Source organism: Hippoglossus stenolepis, chromosome 9 (genome assembly GCF_022539355.2).
Source record: "Hippoglossus stenolepis isolate QCI-W04-F060 chromosome 9, HSTE1.2, whole genome shotgun sequence".
NCBI lineage: Eukaryota > Metazoa > Chordata > Actinopteri > Pleuronectiformes > Pleuronectidae > Hippoglossus > Hippoglossus stenolepis.
This window is the reverse complement of record NC_061491.1, coordinates 21,058,946-21,085,293: the sequence shown is the minus strand read 5'-3', so window position 1 is coordinate 21,085,293 and position 26,348 is coordinate 21,058,946. Positions and strand designations below refer to the sequence as shown.

The window sequence follows — 26,348 nt, the reverse complement described above, 5'->3', positions numbered from 1 at the left end:
TCTATCTATCTATCTATCTATCTATCTATCTGTCTGTCTCTCTATCTATCTTTTATTGGTCTCTATCTATCTATCTATCTATCTTTTATTGCTCTCTCTCTCTCTCTCTCTCTCTCTCTCTCTCTCTCTTTTATTGCTCTATCTCTCTGTCTATCTATCTATCGTTCTGTGTAGCAGCGGTTGCAGGTCGGTGTCGTGCGCATGCGCAGTGCGACTCGCCCGCCTCCCTGTGAACTTCCTCGTTGGCAGCAGCAGCTTTAGCAGCAGCAGCTTCAGTTTTATCAGCAGTGACCGAGTCCGGCGTCGTTTCTGTCTGAGACGGACGCAGCGAGCTTCTCCTCCTTCTCTCCTCCGAGTCCCACCGATGTCGAAGCCTCCTCCCAAACCGGCCAAACCAGGTAAGAGGAGCGAAACGAAGAAATGGGTCCAAATCCACCTCTGACTTCTTCTCTGCACGAGGACAACGCACCTTGTTGTGCGGTGGCCGCTTCGTGGGCGGTGACTGTGTCAGTGGAACCCGCAGATTTCTGTCGTCTGTGCGTGGAGCGTTGATCTAAAGTGCGGAAGCTAACTTCTCCATAACTTCCACCAGTAGTTGGCGAGAGATGCGGATCCACAGAGCAGCCGAGGCAAGTGTCCTCACTGCTGATTGACAGGGAGATCCAGCAACAGGCCTGTGTGTGCGTGCGTGCGCGCGTGCGCGCGCGCGTGCGCGCGCGTTTGTGTTTGTGTGTGTGTGACTTCCCTATTTGTCAGTGTGTTGTCATCGGTGGGTTCAGATGTTCTGATGAGTCGATGGTCAGTGACATTCCTCTTGACTTCCTGTCTGTGCTGCTATGTTTGAAACCTAAGAGGAGGAAATGTGCCTAATAATCACTGAGTGTCAGGTGCAGGTCATTTCCCCCTTATCTTTTATATGCACTCTTTATTAAGACTTAGGGGAAATGGATCTATTGGCAGAAATTGAATTTAATATAATCCTAGTGATGATTTCTGTGGTGCGATTCATCTAAATTGTACGAGTTGTGGTTTTCTTTACCCTAGAAAGGACCATTTGTATGTCAGCTGAAGGCCACAGGTTCTCTGTCATGTTTGGAAGGGGAGGAGGGTGAGGGGTGTTCAGCTGCAACACACAACTTCATCACTAGATGCCACTAAATCCTACACACTCAACCTTTAATGGGCCCGTTGAGACTGAAATTAACTGTTAATTTAATGCTTCAGCTCCACTTGCAACACTGTATAACTTGAATGAAATTTCCTTTTATATAAATAAAAGTACAGAGTCCATCTGTTTGGGCTCAGAAGGGGGTACCTCTTATATAATATTAGAATTATTTTAAAGAAGTGTTGTTAGAGTTACTGGGCAATAAAACAATACTAATTATTATTGCGATTTTATAGTCATCAATAGCATAACAATAAAAGTCAATTTTTTTACAGATGCATGGCTTACGCATTGTGTCAGCACAGTGAAAAGGGAAAACACATCGACCTCAGATTAAAGAGGAGATTAAAACCACAAACTTCCGGAGCAAAGATTTGTCGTTAATCTTAAAATAAATAATAATGTGACATTTAATATGATAATTATCGACTGATCATTTTTGGTCCTGTGGCCCAGCTATAGTTTTGAATCCTTTTGGAAGCAGAAATTGGATTTTATTAGGCACAACTTTTCAATAACCAAATGCAGTCTAATACAACACCCCAGTAAAGTACAACCTGTGTGAATGTTAAAATGCTACATTTAGTTGAAAGCATTTGTATGATAATTTTTCTAGGATGTAGTCTGCAGTGCAAATCGAAGGTTGGCACAGGGTAACGAAGATTCTCATGAGGGGAGCAAAAAAGAAAACTGTGAGTCATCTCCTCTGATGAAGTAAAAGCTGTTAGCGGCCCATGATGTCATGCTCTTCTTGGTTATTCATGAGTCGACTCCACAACCCATCACCTGGTCGTGAGGTCAGATGACATCCTCTGTCGGACAGATGGCAGCTTGATGCTTTGTAGGAGAGCTTCCGTCGCCATGATGCCTCACATGGTCACGACTGACAAAGCTTCGCGCCTCTGACGAGATGTGAACATCCCAGGATTCAGGTGTACGTTACACAGCTGAGGATTCACTACCGACATGTTTTGAGCTGCATGGCGAGCAGCTTAAAGTAGATATATTGAAGAGGAATGTGCTGATTCAGAGATTTGAGAGCAGTTCCTTGTTCAAGTTTCCAAGTCGGATGACTTTGGTCTCTCTCAAGTTCTTCTAAATGAATCTGTGGTGGCTTCGGGACTGCTGCTAACTGACCCTTGTTATGAAAAACAGAATTTTGAGCTGAATTAGTTGATTAATCGATTGGTTGATTAACAGAAATATAATCATCGTTGCTTTAGGTTTTTGGCAAAAAACAGTGAAAAACCTATTTTCTCAGGGTCAAGTGTTTTATATAGTCGCTGCTTCAGTGTTATGTTATTCAACACTAAATGTCTTTTGGTTTTGAACTGGTTGCTTCACTAAACAAGACATTTGAATATGTCACCTCCAGCTCCGCAAAGCTGTGATTGGCATTTTTTATCAACTGTTTTGACATTTTGTCGACCAAACCATTAATCGATCAATCGACAACAGATTAATCAATAATAAAAATTATTAGTTTATTAAAAACTTTCCACTTTCTGCTCTAATGACTCTTAAGGAAGGTTTTGTTGGTTAGGATCTGGGGTCGGGCTTCAAGCAGGAATGAAGTAGCCACCCAGATCTGACATGTTTGTAGGAGGGAAGAGACTAGAGCTGTTGAAATTTCCCTTGCGATGAAATAACCTAGATGGATATCATCACAAATTACGCAACAAGCTAATAAAATGTCCTGATAACATTTTGTTCTAACTGAGAGGTGATTTTTCTTCTCTTTTTTTTTTTTTTTTACACGACGTTAGCCAGAGTAAATCTTTGTGAGTGCCCGGGGAAGCAGAGAGAACCTGGACCAGTCGGCACAGGCTCTTGTGTGTTTTGAGCGACATGACTGGGCCTGCAGAGAGGACACATTCTTTCTGAACAGAGCTGAGCTTGTGCAGCGACTCGGATTCTCATTCTGACTCACTGCGACTCTGTGTGTTTACTAAATAGGAACTTTGAGTAACGGCAGAGGGGAGTAGTTGCATCTGTCCACCGCTCAGGCCTGACCAGCTTCTCTTTTCTGTCTGGAATCTAATTTATTAGGTTCAGTCTCACAGGAAGCTGCTCCAATAATTATTAGCATTTTTATTACAACTTCTTTCAATTCTGGCTCGTGGGGATAATCAATTTTTGCTGTTTGTTTATGTAACAGGGACGACACAGATAAACATTGTGATGCAAGAAGAAATAATGTAACTGATGGAATGATTTTAATCATATTTATTTATAAGGCCCTTTCTTGAAGTTACGAGGAGCTGCACAACTTAGACATCACCCAGTTTTATGTGTAATCTAGAAGAGTGCATACTTCCGTCAGAGAAATCGAGATCATTATCCAGATCTGCACCAAATATCACCAAGAGAGTGAAAAAAAATATCAGTTTTAGTTTCGGTTCAGTGGTTTTTGTGTAATAAGATGAATTTCAGATAACCCAAGCCCCAATAACAGTACTTAAAATGAGAGAAATAAGAATAACACTGAAGCACATTTAAAAAGAACAGTACTAATGTCATGTAACTACCATTGCTGTCTATGTTGTCTGATATGCTATAGTATGAAAAAACGCTTCCGTGGGTAATTGTGTCATCACATAGATTGTTCAGAGAAACCTGCTCCAACACAGTTGTTTATAATGATCTAAGCACTGTCTGCAGTGTGTGCAGCAGCTGAGGATACGGTCAAGTGGTGTCTTCACAGTGAGTTGTTCACTAGTTGGTGAAATACATGGCTGGAAAGTTAATGAGGCAATATAACTTTATTTATTTTGAATATTCTACTCCTTAAAATTGGATTTAACCTAAACAATCCAGTATTGGTCAGGCTGTAGTGTTTAGAACACGGTGAAGCTGCCTCCATCCCTGAATACAGCTTTCAAAATACAATCAAACATATTTGGATGATAAATGTCACAATTCCTAACATGACCGAATGCAGGGGGGGGTCCGGTAAATGTTTTGAGACCTTAGTGCACGTCTGACAGCAGCTTTCTTGACAGTAAGATCATTATTGAAAAATGGGTTGGAGCATGTCACTGTTTCTTTAAGTGATTTCTCTAGGTCTCTCTGAACTAGTTCAGCTTTCAGCTGAGGCCTCAACCACTCTGGTAGCATTCCAGCAGCTGAGCCAATGCCAGGCTCGACTGTGAACCACCACAGGCCCCGGGGCCCGCTGCCCCAGGGCCTGCTCACACAACCACCAGCTCCCTGGTCCCTGCACTACATGTAAACATGTTAGAGGTTGTAGAGTCACATGTTTCACACAGATGGCTCTTGAAAATTGATGGATAATGTCCGACACTGATTTATTGTGTGTGTGTGTGTGAGGAATTTACCAAAATAAAGCCAAGATTATTCCTACTGACTCACCTGCAGGCTCATTGTGGTGAATGAAGCGTGTTATTCTGCAGGATCATGATGTGACAGCGTGCATGGTTTCATGGAACTGTGTCTGTTCTCAAGTACAATGTGACCTGTTCACAACCTGCCACATACTGATTATCAGCCTGTGTTTTTCTCATTCCAGGCCAAGTTAAGGTGTTCAGAGCATCGTTCACCTTCGAACCCAGAACGGTAAGAGCCTCATATTTAAGATTGATTGTTTTTCTAATGTTTCATGAGTGTTGAAAACCATTTATTGAGTTCTTTAAAATAAAATTAACCACTGATTCATCTGTCAATAGATTCATTCGACACATCGCGTACATGGGTTTCAATACATGAAATAACAGTATTGATCCCAATGAGCATTTCTGTTTGCAGTGCTTCTTTGTTTATTTGGTGAATTTTAAACTATATTTGTGTGTTCATCAAGCTTTGTTTTATTTGTGTGTTTTAAAAAGTGTTTGTAACTTGATTTGGTGTCATTAGAATTTAATGAAACAAGAAATTGAATTGCATTGCAAAACTCTTGCTATATTAAATCTCTGCATTGTGCAGATTTTGCAACAATGAAGAAGGATATTTAAACCACATACTTAGGTGCTGACCTCCAGTGATGCTTTTCCAAATCAAAACTCAAACATGGTAAAAAGGAAAGTGATAAAGTGTCAGAATTAGACTGTACTAATGAATTGTTTAAAATGTGTGAACATGATGTTCATATTCAACACAAACATGGAGAATAGCTTAGTAATTCCAAGCAGTGAATAGTTTAAAACATGCTCCACCAGATTTGAAGAGGGGTGGTGATAAATGAGATATTCAGAGCACGGTCGTGTGGGAAAGGACAAAACGTGACAGTAAAGAAGCTGGAGCCAGTGAACCTGCTTTATATCGGGAAGTTATTGAAACGATGAATTTGTGATCAGAAGAGTAGGTGATTGTTTTTCTGTTGTGTCAGCTGTAGTTAAAATGCAGGCGTAAATAAAAGTGACACACCCAACAAATACCTCTACAGAAGAACTATTTATGTAAATAAAAACTTAATACAGCTTCTACATCCTCCATCAACACTTGTGTGTTCAATCACATTAAAATGCATCAGTCATGATTGTTTCAGTTGGTGGAGGAGGAAAGGGGAAGAAGCCGGGGAGGAGAAAGTGGGTGAAATGTGACACAAAACTGCTGTGAATACGTAACACTTCTCAAAACACTGTTCAGATTATCTTAGGTTTCGTTTTTCTTAAAATTAGTTTTAGATAATTTCACACTAACATTTTCTCATTGTGAACTTTTTGGTTTGCAGCCGGACGAGTTGTACTTTGAAGAAGGTGACATCTTGTACATCTCGGACACAGTAAGTGAAACCTCAGATTTATCTTCGTCATCGTGTCCTCGTGTTCCACAAAATTCAAATAACTTCTTCCTCTTTCTTTTGCCCTATTTGTATTTTGTCATTTTCCATCGTCCACTGTCATTTCTCCATTCTATTTATACTTCTCTGCTCCGTTTATCTCATTTACCTCTGGGATTTTATTAAAACCAAGACTTGTGCGTGACTTTTATCCCCAGAGTGACACTAATTGGTGGAAGGGAACATGCAGAGGAAGGACGGGACTAATTCCAAGTAACTATGGTGAGTAGAAGTTTAAATGTCTTTAGGTGTATGTGGTGATTGAAATATAATACAGACCTTTGTCTCCTGAAATGTTCTCTTCGACGATGCACTGATGTTTTTGTTTTGTGTTTTCAGTGGCTGAGCAGGCAGAGTCTATTGACAACCCAATGCATGAAGCAGCCAAACGAGGTGCAGATTCAACTACTTCCTTGTCTTATTTATTTGTTGAATGTCTTCTGTGACATCTATCTATGTTGTATTACCTTCACTCCCACACAGTTGTGTCTTTGTGGCGACAGTAAAAGCAGCTTTGGACCTGTTAACATCTTTTTTCCCCCCCTTTCTGCTCACACACTGTTCACATTATTAGTAACCATCTCCATTCGACTCTGTGTGCACTTTGTGTGTTTATGGGACACATTTGTGTGTTTGAACAGGAAATCTGAGCTGGCTAAGGGAATGTTTGGAGAACAAGGTTGGAATTAATGGGCTGGATAAGGCAGGAAACACTGCCCTCTACTGGGGATGCCATGGAGGACACAAAGGTAATATGTCTGATGGTAGAAAATACACCAACAGCCTTTTGGTGCAGTTCAGCTCCATCTAACAAACACACTGTATTTTCAGTGTATTTGTGACATGTAGTCAGATTTTTTTGACGACAGAAGTGAAGTACTCAAAAACAGGAACTTGTTCTATGAGTGTTCCAGTTCTGTAGTGCCCCTCCATTGTTCCCGCATGCTTTTGATGTGTCAAGTCATTGGATGTTCAATACCTCACGTAAACTTCTCTTTTTCTCTGTGTCAGATGTGGTGGAGCTGTTGCTCGGCCAGTCCAATGTGGAGCTCAACCAGCAGGTGAGATGGGTTTTTAAAAAAAGTAAAAAGCACATTCACGAATAATGTGTGTGCAATCTTATATCGTCCTTATCTTAAAACCCCCTGTTATAATATCAAAGTTAATGCTCCTCAAGGTGTTTGTCACTGATGATGTTGTTTTGTGTCTCAGAATAAACTTGGGGACACCGTTCTGCATGCGGCGGCCTGGAAGGGATACTCTGACATTGTGGAAATGTTGCTGAACAAGGGTGAGTTTGTCATCTTCGTTTTTTTTAATGTTTATTTGGAAACATATCAAAAAGGGCGTTTAAAAACAGGGAGAGTTCCAGAAACATTTAATCAAAGCATATTATGAGTGTTTGACTCCAGATTGAGGAAATAAGGACATTTTGTCCGTCCTCACATGCAGTTTTATTTTTAGGTTAGGGTGTGTCTTCCTGTATGTAGTTTCTATTTTGTTGTGTACTTTTGTTTCAGATGCGAGGACGGATGTTAGGAACAATGAGAACAAGCTGGCTCTGGAAATGGCCACTAACGCTCAGTGTGCTACACTTCTCAAAAGGAAGCAGGGAAGCAGTAAGTACAGCTGCCACTAGGGGGCAAGCTTGCAGCACTAAAGCTCGGTTTTACATGCACCTGCATGGTAATATGCAGAATCTGTGGGCGAGGAACAAGATTTTCTGGTTTTTGGTTTGTAGTTTTGACCAATCAGGTTTGGCTTTGGTTGCCCACAGGTAAACAGTCCATGTGGAGAGCAGAGCAATAACATGTTGATCAAAATGCTTTCGCTTTCGGCCTCTTCATTTATCTGCATTCATACGCAGATAGCTGTAAATAGAGTTTGACCTATAATGTTGTCTGGTCCTAAAACACCTACAAAAAGTATCTGTTTGTTTTGTGTGGACTCACCAGACTGTAAACGGTGACCATCAGAAGATAAGAGACTTACCCGACTCCGAAAATATCCACTTTCTGAGGGCTAATTCCTCGTTGAAAAACATTTTTGGAATTAAATAATTAGCGATGTCATGTTAGTACCCAAGAAAGATTATTGGATGAAGATTATTATATTTCTGTCATGTGACTGCCACATGAGATGAGCCATAATATATCATCCTGCATAATAATGCCACTTGGGTCAAGCCAGAGCTTCTGAACCTATTAATATAATGCATGTCCATCCGTCTCGCCCATGTCGTATGTCTTGTGTAAACCGCATGAACTAAAGATATCGTATTTAATCAAAGTTAATATTCCTGTTGAAAACTGGAATAAGGGATGAAGAGGCTCTTAAACTAAAGGACCACTTACAGTTCTGTTCTGTTTAATTGTTAGTGTTCAGTCTACAGAATATGTAATAGACATGAAGTCACAAGGTTTTCAAGATGGGTATTTTAAAAATACTGCTAATAACTGTTCTTTTGTCTTCGTACAGATGTCGCCCGCACAATCAGCAACGCTGAGGAGTATTTGGATGATGAGGACTCGGACTAAGCTGAAACGTTGTTGCTGTCTTCATTTGGTAGTTGGCGGGTTGGGAGAGTTTTTATTACAGACCAAAAATGGATTTGCTGCTCTGTTTTCATCTGTAATTCCATTTTCGTTCTATTACTTTGTACAAACACCTCAGTTCTCGGCCCTCTGCATCGCATCAGTGTGAATTTCACAGCATTGGATTGATGCGGTGTTACTGTTTGCCTGTTTTTTCGAAGTTCATCTCCATGTGCAAGGAGTTTGTCTTGGATCATCGGTTTCACACTGCGGGCCGAGGGGAAGAATTTACAGTACGTAGTTGTGGAAAAGGGACCAAAGCTCTAAGAAGCACATTTCAAGCGTAGAGATTATGATTAACCTATTTAAAGTGGGAATTAAAGTGCCAGTGCAGATTAAAAGATTGATCAGATCTGTGTGTAGTTTTCAAGCTCCACTGAAATTCCTGAACTGCAGAGTCACCTTAAAGGAATTGGATGAATCTCTTGATGCTTTGTCACCACTGAGCATAGTTTATGTATATTTATGTACATTGGGGAGGCAAAGCAACATGTGTAATATTTCCCTTTTTAATATGAGACATTCCTGTGTTACCTGCTCTGTCAAATTTAAAATAAAATGGGCCTAATGGGGGAAAGATTCAGGAAACTGTCATGTATGGTAGTGATGCTCCCACCTTCACAATGTGATGTCATGGAGTCTCGCCTCTCACTTTTTGTGCTGCAGGGATTTTGGTCTGTTGTAACATTTCCACTGCTGTTAAACATCCATCAGTTCAGTGTAACTAAAGAAAAATCTGTCCTGTGTAAAAACCTTTGTTTCGTCTTTCTAGCTTTTGATGGTTAGAATTCCATCCTGGGAGCAATTTTCTGGTTTCATTGCTGTTTTCCTACAAAGGATATTAAAGTGCCTTAAATATGTGCGTCTATAGTTGTTTCAATGTGAACGTGTGTCGTTCTTCAGATGATTTTGTTTGAGATTTCTATCTGCTTTGTCTTCAGTCTGCAATAAATTGTTTTTAACTTAAGCGTCTTCTTATGAAACATTTAAATTCACTAGATCCAGATTTTTTATTTTGTTCTGGACCAAACTGCACAAACTCATAAATATCTTTTTGACAATTATTAACAATTATAAAGAATCCGGAGTCTGCCCCAATCCGGATACACATCAAAGTTCAATGTGTTGTTCCTTGGGTCATACTCCACCCCTCTGTGGAACTTCACAGGAAACAGGTGGAGCAGTTTTTGCATAATCCTGCTAATAAATAAACAGATAACAAACAAGATAATTCCTACTTAAAAAGCTTCTCAAGGAAAACCCATATTCCACTCATTACTGAGAACAAATGTACAAACGTACCCATTCTATACATGTAGGTTAATACGATAGTCGACTGTATATTAATCCAAGCAGGAATTCACACAAATAAATCCTCTGAAAACATTTTGAAAAGTCAAAGAATTCCTTTATTAAAAAGTCAGCATGTTGATGACATTCCAGAGAATGAGAGAAGGCAGAAAGGGCAAAGAAAAAAGACGTTGACAGAAAATACAGCGAGTCCTTCGTGAGGGATTTGGGTGCATGCTACATAACTGCAGGAGAAATAAAAACAGAGTGGTGAAGCGGAGAAGAGGCTCCGGACTTTGAAATGATTTTTCTCAACATAAACAGGAACGGCAACTTCCAAGTGAAATATACGTCTTCCTCTTTAACACATCTGTCTGATGCCAGATGCACAGCATTTTAAAAACTGAAATATATAAACAGCTCCGTGTATTGTATGAGTGCACGAACAGCAGAGGAAACACAAGCAACTGGTATTTATCAAGAGTGCTGACGAAATCATATCTGCCTTTCAGCTCTTTTAAAAGAGATGTTATTTAAAACAAATAGAACAAGTCAGCATCCATGTTGAGAGCTTGGATTAAAAAAAAACAACTAAAAGTTAAAAAGTAAATCTGAAATCTCTTTTCATCGAGCAGATAAGAGGAAGAGAAGAGTTGTGAACAATTTATGAATTTGTGAAATAAGTCGAAAGCTGGGTAATCTTGAATGTAGGTTTCCCAACGAGAGGATACAGCGGGAGGTAGCATCTTGAAAATCAACTGCTCTCTGGGTTTTCTAGTAGCACAGAGTGAGACTGAGCAGCAAACAGGTGACTGTGTCCGACCCTCAGTTTCCCATGGGGTTTCATTGTTCCAGTTTTCATCCTGTAAAGTCACCATACACAACTTAACAGTGCAAACAACACTGATAATTCACTGCCCCCTCAACATTAATGCTCTCTCAGGTAGCAAAGGATATAAACTCTGTTATTTGTGGGCGGGGAAGAGACGAGAGGAAGCAGCTCTGATGCATTGATTTGCTGAACAAAAGCGTCAGCATATAGTGACCCACACGTGCACACAAACATAAATTCATTGTAAAGTAAAACAAAACAGCATGTTTTTAGGTTCCACTCAGAAGCTGTGCAGATTCTGTAATACTACTCAAACATGAATGATCCCACATAAGATGAATAGAAGGCTTCTGCACAGCTGAACAAATAAGGCTGCAAATAATTATTATTTTTAGTCGAGTGGGACCAATATTGTCTTGATTTATTGTTCAGTCTTTTAAAAAGTCAACATATTGTGAAAAATCTCAGCTTCTCCTAATCAGCCTCTTCAGATATCTTGTTTGTGTCTGACTAACAGATTCATTTTCCGTCAGTAGACTCATCAATTAATCAGCTGATCGTTACAGATCTGAAAGCATTAGGAACTAATACATTTGCTTTATGGTGGAAATATGAATGTTTCGACCCCCTATAATTGCAAAGCTCGTTAAATTACATGTTCATTTCCAAAAAACGACAATTCACCATTTTACACGGGCTACGCCCTGGACTACTTTGTGGCCAGGGCCTGTTGCCAGGCAACCAGCAGAGACAAGTTGCTATGCCCATCTCAGGAATATATCAACGGTGAATTTTTGTTTTGTCATTTGACTGTCAGGAAGAAATACATTTTCCAAAATGTTGAACCACTCTTAACATCTCAGTTGTGAAATTATTATTATTTTATGACAAACTAATGCATAACATTTTTTAAAACCATATGATCAATGATTTTAACGCGTTTCCAAAAATCTACAACCAGCATTGTAAATTAAAATGTTCACATTATCACATGAAAACAAGAAAATCACAAATGTGAATCACTAGTTGATTATTCTTGATTTCCCCCTTTATCCTGCTGTTTTGTTTTTGCAACGGATGAGAGCAAGTAAGGATGAAGACGCTGCCCCACCAACAAGGCACATTTGAGCGTAAAACTTAGCCGTGTTATATTAAGGCCTTTTCAGACACGAGCTGAGGTTATTGTTCAGCTTTCGAGGGAGACAGAGTCCCGGTGACCTCTCAGAATCATGTTAGTAATGATCGCCTCTCTTAGCTTAACCTAAATAAGAAACACAGACATACAAAGGAAGGCTTGCACTCTATCTTCATGTCAGTTATAAATATAGTGGATCCTCGCTGTCCTGAACTTTTCACAAGCTTTAAAAAAAACAAAAAAAACAGCCCTTTTAGCCATAAGACAAAGTATTTTTCAGATATTTCAATTTTTAAATGGTTCATTAAGGAGTAGGAATTCTTTTGAATACTTAAGAGGAACCTAATCCTCCAGTTTGTCTCAAAATGTCCGAAACCACCAGAATTGGAGAAGTGTGGTTTTCACTGGAAACATATTGCACCAATGACTGCAAATAAACACTTCTTCATTCAGATGAAAAAGATTAAAATCACAAGGTTAACGCGGTCATCTCAACAGGAAAGTATGTTCACAGATATAAATCTGCAATCTAAAATGTAAGATTTCATCAAAAAGGGAGAATTTCATAACAAAGTTTCAAGGTTTTTTTGAAATAAACTAAATGTGAACAAGAGAACACGCACTTTAATCCATCTAACTGCTGCTCGCTGTCAGCAGGGCCTCATTCATACACCTCAACTAGAATCCCTTCTTTTAAACATGTCTGTGAATAAATAATATCAGTTAATATCAGAGCAGTGAAGATTTCACTCTGGCTAATCAATGATAAGATATGAAATAATTAACTAGAAGCTGAAGATGGGTGACTGTGTTCAGTCTGTAATACTGACGACCTGATGCACACTATCCCACTGCCATGTACATGCATGCATTATGGATACATGTTTAAACCACTGCTCTATTGCACATTCAGCAAGTTTCAAGGCCCGATCAAGGATGCTGACTGATCTTTTCTTACATTGCACAGAGTGGCTCTCGTAGTCCTTTAAAAACCACTTAAATATTAACTGACCCTGGTCTGAATTCCAGTGGATACAACTTAACGTCAAAGCAACTCGAGCACATTGTGGCTTTAAAACGAATGCTGAACTTAAGACCTTTCAGAATCACATCATAAATATTCAGCCACGCGAAAAGCTGTTGCAAATATGTGGAATTATTCAGTCGACGGACACAAACTTCTGAAGCTGACAAACGGCATCATCACTTCATGCACACGAGTAGAACTGAGAGATTGTGAAACCAACATGAATCTAGTAGAGTATGAAAAGTTAGTCTTCACCTTGGAAATAAACAAAGATAATAAAATCTTAACTCGATGTCCAATTACGGGTTTTTTTTATACTTCGACCCTAAATGTAGGCCTGAAAACCCCCTTGAAAGAAGGAGACGTTTAAAAGCTCAGAAAGAAGGTTAGTAAATTAACCTTTAGTTAAGATTTGTTTGTCAACAACACGTTGATCAATATGAGTCAGAAAGAAAGCCAGCTTTAAGAAGAGGGTCGTGAACAAATGAACAAAATTGAGGTTTCATTTTTTTTTCATTTCATTACATTTTCTTTTACCTCCATTCCCACTCCGCTTCGACCTCGAGATAACACAGAGGTCAAAGGTGGAGTTGCACAAAAAAAACAAAAATCCATATAGTTTAAACACAGTCTGAGAGTCAGACGCGTGTGTGGAAGAAAAAAGTCACACAGGCGACAGCTTCTCAACTTTAGAGCCCGCTGCAGGTAGAAAATAATGGAACTCTTCTTCTTTTTTAAAATAAATAAAGTCATTAGGATCGTTAAAAGAAAAATAAAAGAGAATGAAATTACTGGGATAAAACAAATGATATCTTTGACAAACATCTAATAAAAATTCCCTCCCAGAAAATAATTTCTTTCACAGATTTTTTTCTCTTCTTTTGTCTTTTTTTTTCTGCAAAAATGAAAATATAGTTTTTTTTCCATGTTCTTTGCAAGTGTCCATTTAAAAAAAGCATTGTAGTACCAATGAGTCCTTTTTGAAATATATCTACAGCTGTACAATAGGTCTTGCCAGTGATTTCATGAAAAACAAAAAATTAGCGTTTCCTTTTACATAAAAAGCGTCTTTACAGACATGGGTTAAAAAGGGTCATAATAAACAATAGAAAAAGAAGATAGAAAAACTAATTCTGCTAATGAGATTCTTGGAGAATCGTCTTTTCTTCAATGGCCTGTTTCACTATTTCAGCCAACTTCAACCGGTCGACTTTATCTGAGAAGGCTCGTCCTGCAACGGAAAAGATGGCAGTTAAAAACCTGTAATAATAAATAACCGGAGGAGCAAACAATTCACGTAAAAGAGTTAAAGATTAGTGTTGATTTGGAAAAGAATCAAGATTGTAATGCTTAACTAATTATACAAATCACTCATCTGCTTTGTTATCTATTAGACTTTAACCACAGAGACAAAGACAAAACATACAGAGCATTGTTTTCTACATGACTGATTCCATCTGTATTTTTTCAGTAATCAGTAATTAATCAAGCCTCAGACGATTATCTGAGGCTTGATTAATTTCTAGTTTAACCATAAACTTATCAACAACTATATATATAAAAACACAACCAAATAAAGAGCTTGAATTAGGAAAATGTACATTTATGTTTAAATGTTACAGAACAATATCATCTCTTCTACATTGTTCATTCTGTAAAGTAAAAATGTGTCAGCGCATATTCTCAAAAGCAAGGCAACTTTTCAACTAGATGTCAAAAGGTAAAACAGCTGCTTTGATTTTAGTTTAATACTAAAGGGGATAAAGAAAGGTTAGAGGGTATTTGCTGAGGACAGATAGAGATGAAGTGGTACTTACCGTCCCAGCTGAGCCCCTGCAGACCTTCTCTCAGCTGTTTACAGTCTCTGTTGAACCTCCAGGCGTCGTGCATCACCTCGTTCAGCTTCTCGTCCTCGTTCTCTCCTGGACAGACAAAAACATTCCCCTCAGATGCTGCTGTCTTTCTTCCTCAGCCATTTTGCACTGGCAAGAGAACAATGTCTTAGTATCTACAGCTCATGCAGCCTGATGACAATTCGAGGAGAGAATCGCTGAATCATAATAATAACAAATATAAAGGTGCGCAAAAAAAACCAAAACATGAAACAGGTGATGAGTCGTGATAAATAAGAAACACATGTCCTCATCAATCCTCTTAACATCAGCCACACAGACCAGGGCAGAGCTGAGAACCCATTTAAAACTGCAGCTGACAGGACATTATATTTAAATTTCATTTCATGTGCTTCAATTCTAAATATTATTGATAAACGTCTGAGAAAATCACTAACAGTTGATCATCTGTTTCCTGAACATAAGTTTTGTTTTCATCTACAACTGGAAGAAGAATAGATATTGATAGAAAAACAAATCTACTGAAGACATGTCACATCACTCATCAATCAACAAAACTTCAGGAAAAAGTGTACACATTTCATCTGTGGTGTTGTGTATTGCATCAACCTTCAAGTGTCTTTCCAGTATTTTTCTTACATAAAATACTGGTTGAATGTCTGTGTTTGGTGTAGTTAGTTATAATCTCCATGTTTTACTAACCAGCTTGTGGTAATATACACTGTGCAATGACGTCTCGTAATTTTTCCAGCGCTACGTTGGAGTCTTCCCCTCCGTTCTCTGGGTCGTGAATGAAGAAACCATCACTGGGCTTTGGGCTGCGACAGGAATACCAAAAAACATTTCGGACTCAAACATTGATATTTTATTGAATACACAGATGAACCAGGACTATTTCCTACATGGAGAGAGAAAGATCCAGTGAAGCAGTGATTGAAGAGAATGACTAATCTGTGGGGCAGTGTGTCTAGACTAGAGAATACATAAAAACATCTACTTTATGTCTCAACCTTTTTAAATATAAAATGAGAAAAAGCTGATGAAAAGAATTTGACAGAAGAATTAATCATACCCAAGAAGTTTCCGCTTCCTGAGGATTGGGTTGTTGACAGAGTTTAGAGGCTTCAGGCTGACGTTATGATCCTGAATTCTCATGTTAGCCAACTGCTCTGCATGGGCCTGCTGGATACCTGCGACTACAGCCTGGGACAGATCATCAGAGGAGAAGAGGAGGAGGAGGACACTATAATGCATGTTGTGATAAAGTAAGATGGCTGACGACAGGGGCCTCTGCTGGTGACTTCATTCAGGAACAGCAGGACGACCGAACAGCCTTGGTGCAGTGCGATTTTTTCCACTTTTAACTTCCCACTCACCTTGTCCATCATCATCTGGGCGGACGGCAGCACATTGTCTAGTGCCTCGGTGCAGTTGAGCCACGGGTGATCCAAGACTCCCTCAATCGTCAGCCTCTCCTCTGGCTTCACCTTCAGCAGCCTGAGGGGAGCAGGTGAGGAGGGGAGGGGGAACAGAGGGATGAGGGGATGGATGAAAATAAGGAAGAAGGAGAGAAGGAAGGAGACAAAAAAACATACAGGAATAAAACATAAGATTCGAGCAGGAGTCTTTCCAGGTCCGTTTCAGAATTATATTTAACATGTTTCACAAGTGTTAAAAAATGAAGTCAGGGTAAACTGTGTGTGATTAAGCTGTAACAGTGGAGAGACATAAGAAGGAAAACGGTTAAAGGACTTACTTGCGAACAATGTCCTTGGCCATCTCTGAGATCTGGCTCCACTCGTCTTCAGGGAAGTCGAAGCTGCCCGTCATAATCTTCTTCCTCATGTCCTTTGGGATTGTGCGACTGTGGTGTTTGGAGTAAAACGGGGGATAGCCACACAACATTACGTAGATAATCACGCCAAGAGACCACAAGTCACAGCTCTGGAGAAAGACAAAAAACATTTATTTAAGAAAAATAAATCAACAATGAATCAAATATGAGGAACAAGACTTAAAGTGTTATGATGCTTATGGTAGCAGACCTTGTTATAGGTGTAAGGAGTGGGTGAGGTAGGTATAATTCCAGACTTTTCCTTCTGGTGTCTTCTTTGAGCCTCAAGTACCTGAACAGAGACGGTGGCAGAGGGGAAACATCCAAGACATTAATTTAATAATCATTTACTGTTTATGATGTTCCAGAGCCATCAAGACACAAACATGTTATATGTGCTGTGTTTGCTTTTTACCTGAGGTGCTACGTAGTAAGGGGTGAACTGAGGGGTCATCAGGTCTCCTTGATCAATTTTGGCAAAGCCAAAGTCACACAACTTCACAGGCGCGTCCTGTGGAAAAGGCAGAACACAGAGTGAGAGGGATGCATGTAGAGGAAGCAGAGGACTATACTTTAGTGGCTTCTCATAAAACGTTTCACTTTGCTTATATCTCAGTGGCTTCATAGATTTTCACTTGATAGAATTTCATATATCTATCATAGTAACTGCATATTGGATATTTCCAAATCTTCATCACTATCATGGCCACAGTCTGACAGATATTTCCTCACCACAGTGTTTCAAAAAGTAAAGCACAGGCTGCAGACTGGAAGTCTAGAAAAGTTTCTATTCATATACTGTATGCTGTGTCCAGTTGATTTGTCCAAAAGTACAAGTAGTGAGAACTGTGGTGATATTGGTGATACTTCAACTGATAATACAACTGCAGCATCTACAGCTGTAATCTGTGAAACCTCCAGCCACTTACTAGAGAGTTATCCTTGAAGAGCAGGTTCTCGGGCTTCAGGTCACGATGCGCAATATTAAGGGAGTGACAGTGTTCCAAGGCTTGACTGATCTATAGGAGGAAGAGACAGAAGACTGAGCCACCGATTGTATAATTTTGTGTGTGTGTGTGTGTGTGTGTGTGTGTGTGTGTGTGTGTGTGTGTGTGTGTGTGTGTGTGTGTGTGTGTGTGTGTGTGTGTGTCATCTTTGGACCATGTGACTCACTGCTAAACTACTCCATGAGCTGCTTGATCGCAGATATGAGACATCCCCGTAGTAGAGAGTAAGTGACCAGAGTTTATTATCATTATCATATTTTAGTGCAAATTAAATTGAAAAAATGTACCAAAGACAATAAAAACTATTCAAACACTACAGTGCACAAGGTCCCACAATAACCCATTGCTGGACAAAGACAGAGAAGAATTGAATATTTACTGTTGTACTGTTTACATCCTGAGAACATAAAGAGAGGCAGTCTGTGTCTGTGTGTACACGTGTCTGTCTTCACCCACCTGTTTAGTGACCTCACTGGCCATCTTTTCAGTAAAGTGCCTGTGCTGACTGATTCTGTGGAACAGCTCACCGCCTTCCATCATCTCCATAACTATGAGAAGCCTCGCTCTGTAAAAAAAACAGAAAGGAGGGGATGATCATAGGAAACTGACAGAGGGGAGATGGATTTAGCACACACACACACACACACACACACACACACACACACACACACACACACACACACACACACACACACACACACACACACACACACACACACACACACACACACACACACACACACACACACACACACACACACACACACACACTTTACCTTGGACTAGACTCATGTGGGAACTGGACACTATTAGCGTAAACCTCCAGGATTTGCACTATGTTTGGGTGGTTGGCACACATCATATGGAGACGCACCTGTGTGGAACAAAATCAAACACTGAGTAAAGAGTAAATGTTACATTTGAAGTTTTTAAATCCTCCAAATTAACTACAACACAAAACAGAATCCCATCCTTTATACAATCAGTCCGTTAGTCCTCATGAGAATCACAAAAAATTAATTAAACTGTGTTTAAGCAGAATCTAGCATTCAAAGTTGTTTCATCTTTTTGTTATACAATAATATGAGTGTCTACAACATCTAGTTTTAACAAGCAAGGTGAGTGATGCAGTACATTTTCTTATCAGAGAAGAAACTGGGTGATGTTCTTTTTTACAGAAGATATTTTGACAAGGCACAGCAGGAAAAGCACAGGGTCCTGGGCACAGCTGCACGGTTTTACTACAGTTTCTGGACAGATCAATAAATTTGCTCAAAACGGTGTGCCCTGCCGTACTAAAAAGACAGTGCACACAATGGATTCTTAAGTTCTCTACAAATGTGGCAGCTGCTGCTTGGTGTTGGCATCAGTTGAAGATGTTGTTAACTACAACTAAAACTCTCCTTTTGAACACCTAGGAACTGAAGGTTGTTTAGAACTTGAGTAAAAAAGGAGCTCTGACACAACAACTGCAACAGTTTTATTCAGTCGTGTTTATCATTGCAAGAATCTGCCTAAAGAACTGTTAAATAAAAACAGATTCTACAAACTGCTAATTATTCAGCTGACAATGAGGAGGCATCTGCCAACTAGCGTGTTGTAATGGTTCCTAATTATGCAGCGTCAGTCTAAGCAGAGAGTAATTTGCAAGACAGACCAAAACCTTGTGGACCAGAAATGCAAATTGACCTCATCCTCACACATACTTAACCTACACCCTCTTTTAAAAAGCTAAGTGCCAATAAAATATTTAGTTCGGCGGTAATAACGAGTGTGTATTTGCTAGTCAGTGACAGCTTTAACAGTTCAGCAGTGAGAACGCTCGTGTGAAGTCTGTGTTGCTTGTTTTGACTGGATGTCTCACTGCTCAACTGCTATTAAAGCTGCTTGATCAAAACAGAAGGCTGCTAATGACATGGAGAGGCTGCGAGACAAACTGTTCACCGCAGGAAGACAGAGTCGCAGACAAAGAGGCACAGGAGACAGATTGACGAGGGAAAGGGAAACAGGAATTAATAAAGACAGATAACAGGCGGGCAGACGGAGCATATTGATACGGCCAAAGACAACAAACAACAGGCATTAATCACAACCGCAGCGGAGATTCCTCTAACCTCATTTCTGGCCTTGGGGCGATCAATGAGGATCTTCAGGGCCAGGCGTTCCTGAGTCGACTTCTTCACACAAACTCTGAGCAGGAAGGGAAACAAGAGTCAACAATCACAAAGCACGATACGCCAATTATTGTCATCCTGTAGTGCAAGAGGTAAAACAGTGTGGGATGGATGAGTTTAAATACATTTCTGTAAAAAGGTTTTCACTGTTGTCTTTAAATAAAAATAATACCAAGCCAGGCATGTATCAACATTCTTATCGGTATGATAAAGAGACATCATCATCATAAAATCAGGTCACCTCTCTAAATATATCAATGTGTTCCCTATTAGCTGTACTGCTTATCCTTTGAGGATGCAGGGACGTCATCCCAGCTGACATTGGGCGAGAGAACACACTCGACAGGTTATTTCAGGACCGACATTTAGACAATCAAGATTCTCTAATTAAAGCCCACTCAGCCACAGGGCAAACATGCAGACTCCAGACAGCAGGTTCAAACACATTGCCATCTTGCTGTGAGTCGAGAGTGCCAGCCACTGCAACAACCACAAATTATCTCAAAGGCCATCAATTGTTTGATATGATGCCAGACAGTCTCAAGTCTTTTCCTTTTGCAAAACACAGCTGAATTAATGTGGTGTAGTGTGTTGTCTTATGAAGTGACGGGGGCTATAAGCCTGACCAGACATTTGTGTTATTTTTCTCTACAAAAATATTCCCATTAGAGAAGCCACAACTGGAGAATTACATTTTCTGCCTTTTTATTTGAAAACGAATATTACATTTTGATTGTAGATGCAGATCCATTTTCAGCAGATCAGCGAATCTGTTAATGAACTAATGATTCCAGCTCCAGTGGCTGTGAACAATGTTTAGCAGCACAGCACAAATACTTGTGTACGGTTTTAATTTCATTCAAATGCTTTGTTGTCAAATTCTTTGTGCTCGAATGTTGTTTTGCAGCTGACAAACTTCCGCACCCTTCTCAAAGTCTGGGTAATGTGTGCTGTGAAATAAATGTATTCCAGTACTTTATAAACACAGAGAAAAGAGAGCAGCTGACTATGTGGAGCTCAGAACTGTATTTTGTCAACACAACAGTTTGTTATGGGGAATATGAATCAGGACTGCATGTTTGTAGCGAGAGTAAATCCGAAGAAAATCCTCAATGGGTGTTGTATATTTTTCATTGTGACATGGAATAAACTGAAAATCCCTGGCAATGGTTTTCTTCGAAGTGGGATTGTAACAGTACACGTTTTGACCACAGACTCAAACACTCGTCCTTTTCTGAAAATCTCATTAACTCCTTCAATGACTCAAATTTTAAGTCGACTTAAAACAGTCACCTCTGGCCCTTAAACTCAGATTACACTATTAAAGCTTTACTGCAAGAAACATTCTGCTTAGGCCAAAGTTCAGTTCACTGGAAAGCAATACCTAATGAATCACAGTTAGACAGAAGGGGGGTCTGGTACAGTATCAGACATGCATGTGTTATGAGACAGGAGGTAGTGAGCTTTAGGAATGGATACAAACTGGACAAAGGTCTGAGTGGAATGCAGAGTCAGAAAAATAAATAGAGGGGATGAGTAAGATTTGCCAGAAAAACAAAGAACAAGTACAGGTTAAATCATTGAGTTTAAGAGTATGTTTACGCAGAGACCTGATGAGTCAGTTTCTCAGTATTTTTGCCACTTGAGGCCGAAACTATACACATGAGAAAATAACAGGTTGTTCACTGCTGATCCAGAACTGGCTGGGATAGCTTCAAAGTGCAGAATGGGCAGGAGGAGTCGGTATTAGACGTTGATATATTACAGCTGGAATCAGCAGGGCAGTGAGACCTGCACACATGACACTGCACACAGCCTAAATGGACAGAACTGGACTCGGAGCACTCGCTGCCTCGCTGTGACGTCTTGTAGTAACTGAATAAATCTCAGGATATATACAAGTTATTTATACGAGCACATAATATCAGGGATAGCTGAGGCAGGAGAGGAGAATACTGATGCCCACCGGCAGCTTTAAGAAGTGGCAAACAGAGGTTTTTATCACTGAGTCAATGTCTGAACATGACAGAGATACTCCAAACAACACTGGAATTAACTGGTGGTGATTCGATTTACAGCACAAAACAACTCCAGTCTGTCCTCCAGATTAACCACATAACTCTGTGCATAACAGTTTAAATGTAAAAACACTTGAGTCATTGCTGCTTATTGGTAGTATTACACACAAATGTGCTGTCCTGTTATTCCCCATGTCTTAGAGTGGAAATGATTACAAAGAAGAATGCAGAGGGAAGTGCACAGATCAAAAGAAACTGCTGAGGTTTAACCCTGGTACATAAGGACATTCACTAGCTTTGACTACTTGAGCTGAGTGCAGCTTCTCAAAAGAAGGTCAGCTGCTTTGCACAGTTTCCTCTATAGCATGTGGACAACAACCTGCAAGAGCCAAGACACAAAATAGACAAAAGAAGTCAAAAACAGGCCACGATCCTTTACCTCAAGGGTGTAAGGGACAGACGTTGAGCTGGATTCATGTCTCAGATGCTGTACCTACGTGGGTTGTGTCTGTGCCAAGACAGCCACCACTCGGTTGAGTACATGCCGTCAGAAATATCAGTCCTCTATCATGTCTGATGTTTTTCATCAAGATCAATGTAAGTCGAATTTCTCCAATCCTAAATAACGCCAGTTCCAAATTGACAGCTCCAATAAGAGCATCCCTTTCTCAGCAAGGGATTTCTCAACCACAAACAGATACTATAATGATGTCTCCTGGTCATACAATACTACTTGTTCTGGTTCTAGTTCAATAAAAAAAAAAAATTCTATGCAATACTGGCCCAGCAGCAACAATCTGACACAGCGCACACACAGTTAAATCAGTAGAAAAGGTGACGTTTAGAAGGTGAAGAAACACAAACTGTGTCTCACCTGACTGGTCCACTGATGCCGGCTCCCAACTTCTGTGTCCAGTTTATGTTGTACTCATCCAGAATCGATGATTCCTGTTGGGAACAGAAACCACAAAAAAAATACCCATTAAAATGTTTGAAAGAAAAATAAGAGAGGCAAACAATTTAATTAAATAAAACTCCTGCTAATATAATAATGAGATTATGGATCCCTTTCACTTTTCCCCAGGAATCATTATAGTTTTACGTCATGCAACACAATCAACAGCCCAGAGCCCACTTCCATCCCCCGGGGAAAGAAAAACCAAGCACACACTGTAAAAGACAGACCACTCCCAATCATTGTCACAACACAGGTCATCAACTGAACTGGTTTGTCATAATACAGACTTTAGAGTTTGCCTGATTCTACAGACGTTCTACTCAGTGAGAGCAGCGGATTGTGTGATAGCAATCTAAGCCATTACTACCTGTCTAGATTCTTGAGAGTGCTAATCCTTCACTCATTATTCTTGAAAAACAGGAATGTCAGCTGCTATGAAACATCCAAACAAATAAATGTAAACTTAGCCGCCTATAGGGGGGATGGGATTCTATCCTGGAAGAAGATGGTTGAAATGATTAAAATCAAGTTCTTACAATGTGCTGGGTTTGTATAATTTTTTTTTAGCTTTGTCAATATTTCCAGTCTTGATAGGTATTTACATAAAAACTGTTCAATGACCCATCATCTGTTTAAACTTGCATATACCTCAAATTCAAATTTTTAAATTTGCCCTTTTTCTGAGAATACATTGGTCTCGGCCAGCAGAATATGATAAATCAGGAGCCACTGCCAACTGGTGGCAGTGAGTCGTAGGGAGGAGACATGATGGTATCGTGTCACCTCCCTATGACTCCTTGCCAGCCTCTTCACAGCTCTGTAAACGTAATGCACTTCATGATAATCAGGATTATTATGCAACACAAAATTAGGTAATCATATTCACTACACGGCTGCACAGAGATCTGACTTCCTGTCACCCATTATCCAAGATAATGTGTCTAACAAACCTCATTACAAATTTGCTTAATTAATTTGAGGTTTTTCCAAACCAGATATGAGCAAGTTCACATGGAATTGACAAGGTTTGTAAATAAATGCAAAACAACATGCACCCTCAATAGATCAGCTGCATTATATTTAATACAAGACACAATAATATGAACTTGATTCCTGGGAGCAGTCGGTTTAGGCAGAAACTAAACAGGCTGTTTGCATACTTGGTTCTAAACCTCGTAACTAAACCTGTTCTGAGAAAGTTAGTCATGCACGGTAGGTTACCATGACCGTGTCTTGGTTCAGGTTGTGCAAGGGTCTTGACACCAGAAAGTCTGGATTAAGCAGGTACACCACTAATCTTTGTTTTCTCATGATAATGGCCCCAGTCTACATGATGGGTGTGTTCCAGTTTCCAACTACTACTTCTTTCTGCGAAACCTGGGGCCAGGGCCACTTGAGATCACATATTACTGCTGACATAGTTGCCCTGGCAGAGACACATTGACGGGAGCAGTTCCAGGAGCAAATCCCAGCGCCAGGGACCAGTGGAAATACTGGCTAGTTAATGACCATGATCCTGCCAGATAGAACCAAGCTCCACGGTGATGTTTGTCATGAGAAACACTTTTCCATGACACACTTTTCAGGTACAAAGAGACAATGGGTGAAAAGTCAAGCTGACTTTATATTGCAATCATAACTAGAGGGATAGGCAATTAAGATCACATAGATAGAAGTAACACCAACCTATGCAAAACCAATCAAGAAAGTAAAACAAGCATCTTGCAATAGTCTCCAATCCCAACAAACATGTCCACCATGTCCCCTTGATGCTTCACTTGTTTGTTTGTTTTTAGAACCAAACTCGATCACTTCAACAAAAGCAAATTGACAACAATATCTACTTGAACTAAGATTCACCTTTAATTTGGGTTTAAATTACCTTAATGAACTTGTCTGCGTTGTTGTCCTCCGACATGGTGTCCTGCGTCCCGTCGAGCTCAGCCAGTTGACAGTGGAAACAAAGCCTCTTTTTCTGACCTTTATAAGTTTCGGTCTCGCAAACCTGGGCTGGGACCAAGGTTTGTTATATTGGCGCTAGAAGCAGGACACGGCCATTGGGGCAAAGCGACGTCCGGCCACCGATCAGCCAAAGACCCGAAGCCCACCAGCCGCTATGATGAAACGGTAGATCGGCCCAGCTCGGCTCACAACGTCGGGGTCCGACTCGCTCTTCCAGTCGCCTTGAATCCACGGTAGTGACCATGTAGAGCGTCAAACCACGAGCGATGTGACCAGGAAAGCCGAAGACAAGTCCAACGAGGACCACCCCGCCACTTTTGGACGGGCGCAGAACATGGGACCAGGCGTGTATTTTTAGCCGGCGCAGGGAGAGCGGGGCTCTGCTGCTAACGCTGCGAACACACCGGGGCTGCTAGCAAGCGAGGCGCTGGTGCCACGATCGGAGCGGAAGGTTACACAACAATGGTGACATCCAGAGATAAACTTGGCTGGAGATACCATCAGAATATCAGTGTCTTCGGGGACAGCCGGGCTGTTCTGACACTGTGGGCACACCGTGTTCCCAAAGCGGCGGCGGTAGCCTGTTATGTCGTCGAGTCGAGCCTGGTTGTGCTGCTAGCGAGCTATAAGCTAGCTCAGCTGGCAAGTTAGTTTCCCGGCTCTACTCGAAGCCTCTGGTAATAACAACATCATTCCACGAGGAAGTATAACAACTGTGAGCGTCCGAACAGAGAAGCAACGCCGTCTACGTGACTGGAAAGGTTAAAGGAGAATGGTTTTCACAGGTAGACAAGGAGAGAGACTGTTTTACTAATCCCACAGCTTCTTGTCAGTGGGGATACACAACCCGAGTCGGCACTACGCAATAGCAGCCCGAGCATAACGCCTGATGAAAAACTACTCCCCCCTTTCATAAATCCAGGCAAAATGTGAATGTACACTTTTTTTTCTCTATTGATGTACACGTATTTATAAGATTAATCAATTTCATCATGGAGTTTCTGTGGATTTGTGCGGTTAACTGTTAATAATTTCAATCAAATAAGTTTGGGACGGACGCCCTTTTGCTGGGTCCTCACAAGGTCCCAGTTTGCAGATTTAAGAATAAACCCGTGGATGCAAACAAAAACATTCTGGACACGAACTCACTACTGGAGATAACACTCGTGTGATCGTGACCTTTCACTGTGACCTTTCACTGTGCTGCAGCCCTAAAATAAACAAATAAATAAACAAAGAAGCAGAAATAAAACAAGTACATTTTCTCCACTGTAGTTGTGCTTCATTTTAGTATTTGCATTTTATGTTGCTGTATACAAAGGCTTTACTACAACTGAAGGAAAACATTGTACTTTACAACATTGAATATTTACCTTAATAACAAAAAACGATGATGATTAATTGACTGATTTGTTATTTTATCCATAAAATAGATTAGAGTACTTTATTAATCCCAAATTGACATTGCAACCTCTCATAAATCACAAACACAGAAGTAAGTCACAGACATGGTGTTTAAAGGTTAGGTCACTTATATATCCATTTGAATAAAATGAAAATAATAATATAATACATATTTAGTTTACAAGCAGATGTGACAGAGAGCAGAATATGTGACCAGCAAATATGGCTTTGTGATCAATTGTGATCATAAAACTGATTTGCTTATTGATTATATAATATTATATTATATTGTAT

The 26,348-nt window shown here is 40.1% G+C and overlaps 2 protein-coding genes across 3 annotated transcripts; one reads left to right on the top strand and one right to left on the bottom strand.

Annotated features, from left to right (window-relative positions):
* The first annotated feature begins 211 nt into the window (after positions 1-211).
* Positions 212-8,646, top strand: ostf1 (osteoclast stimulating factor 1). Its single transcript, XM_035166800.2, has 10 exons — positions 212-398; positions 4,698-4,744; positions 5,859-5,909; positions 6,125-6,188; positions 6,306-6,359; positions 6,608-6,715; positions 6,978-7,027; positions 7,179-7,257; positions 7,487-7,585; positions 8,445-8,646. The coding sequence occupies exons 1-10, from the start codon at positions 365-367 to the stop codon at positions 8,501-8,503; spliced, it is 645 nt and encodes a 214-aa protein (XP_035022691.1). The 5' UTR covers positions 212-364; the 3' UTR covers positions 8,504-8,646.
* A 1,300-nt stretch (positions 8,647-9,946) lies between these two features.
* On the bottom strand, positions 9,947-25,884 carry mapkapk5 (MAPK activated protein kinase 5). Of its 2 annotated transcripts, XM_035166797.2 has the most exons (14): positions 24,571-25,878; positions 22,605-22,678; positions 19,653-19,728; positions 18,315-18,412; positions 17,995-18,103; positions 17,461-17,550; positions 16,947-17,042; positions 16,743-16,823; positions 16,454-16,641; positions 16,074-16,194; positions 15,770-15,900; positions 15,400-15,515; positions 14,662-14,766; positions 9,947-14,075 (listed from the first exon to the last, which is right to left on the bottom strand). In XM_035166797.2, exons 1-14 carry the CDS (start codon positions 24,604-24,606, stop codon positions 13,981-13,983), a joined length of 1,416 nt encoding a protein of 471 aa, XP_035022688.1. In that variant the 5' UTR covers positions 24,607-25,878; the 3' UTR covers positions 9,947-13,980. The 2 variants fall into 2 exon arrangements, with proteins under 2 accessions (XP_035022688.1, XP_035022689.1); XM_035166798.2 differs by lacking the exon at positions 15,400-15,515 and having other exon boundaries at positions 24,571-25,884.
* Between the last annotated feature and the right edge of the window lie 464 nt (positions 25,885-26,348).

What these genes read in the sequence shown, in the direction of transcription:
- mapkapk5 (XM_035166797.2), bottom strand. Translation starts at nt 24,606, where the DNA reads ATGTCGGAGGACAACAACGCAGACAAGTTCATTAAG. An exon ending in CCAGTGAGGTCACTAAACAG is followed by an intron (nt 17,551 to 17,994) that starts GTGGGTGAAGAC and finishes TTCCTCCTATAG; the next exon opens with ATCAGTCAAGCCTTGGAACA. An exon ending in CCCAGATGATGATGGACAAG is followed by an intron (nt 15,901 to 16,073) that starts GTGAGTGGGAAG and finishes GATCTGTCCCAG; the next exon opens with GCTGTAGTCGCAGGTATCCA.
- ostf1 (XM_035166800.2), top strand. Translation starts at nt 365, where the DNA reads ATGTCGAAGCCTCCTCCCAAACCGGCCAAACCAG. An exon ending in TCCCAAACCGGCCAAACCAG is followed by an intron (nt 399 to 4,697) that starts GTAAGAGGAGCG and finishes TTCTCATTCCAG; the next exon opens with GCCAAGTTAAGGTGTTCAGA. An exon ending in ACTAATTCCAAGTAACTATG is followed by an intron (nt 6,189 to 6,305) that starts GTGAGTAGAAGT and finishes TTGTGTTTTCAG; the next exon opens with TGGCTGAGCAGGCAGAGTCT.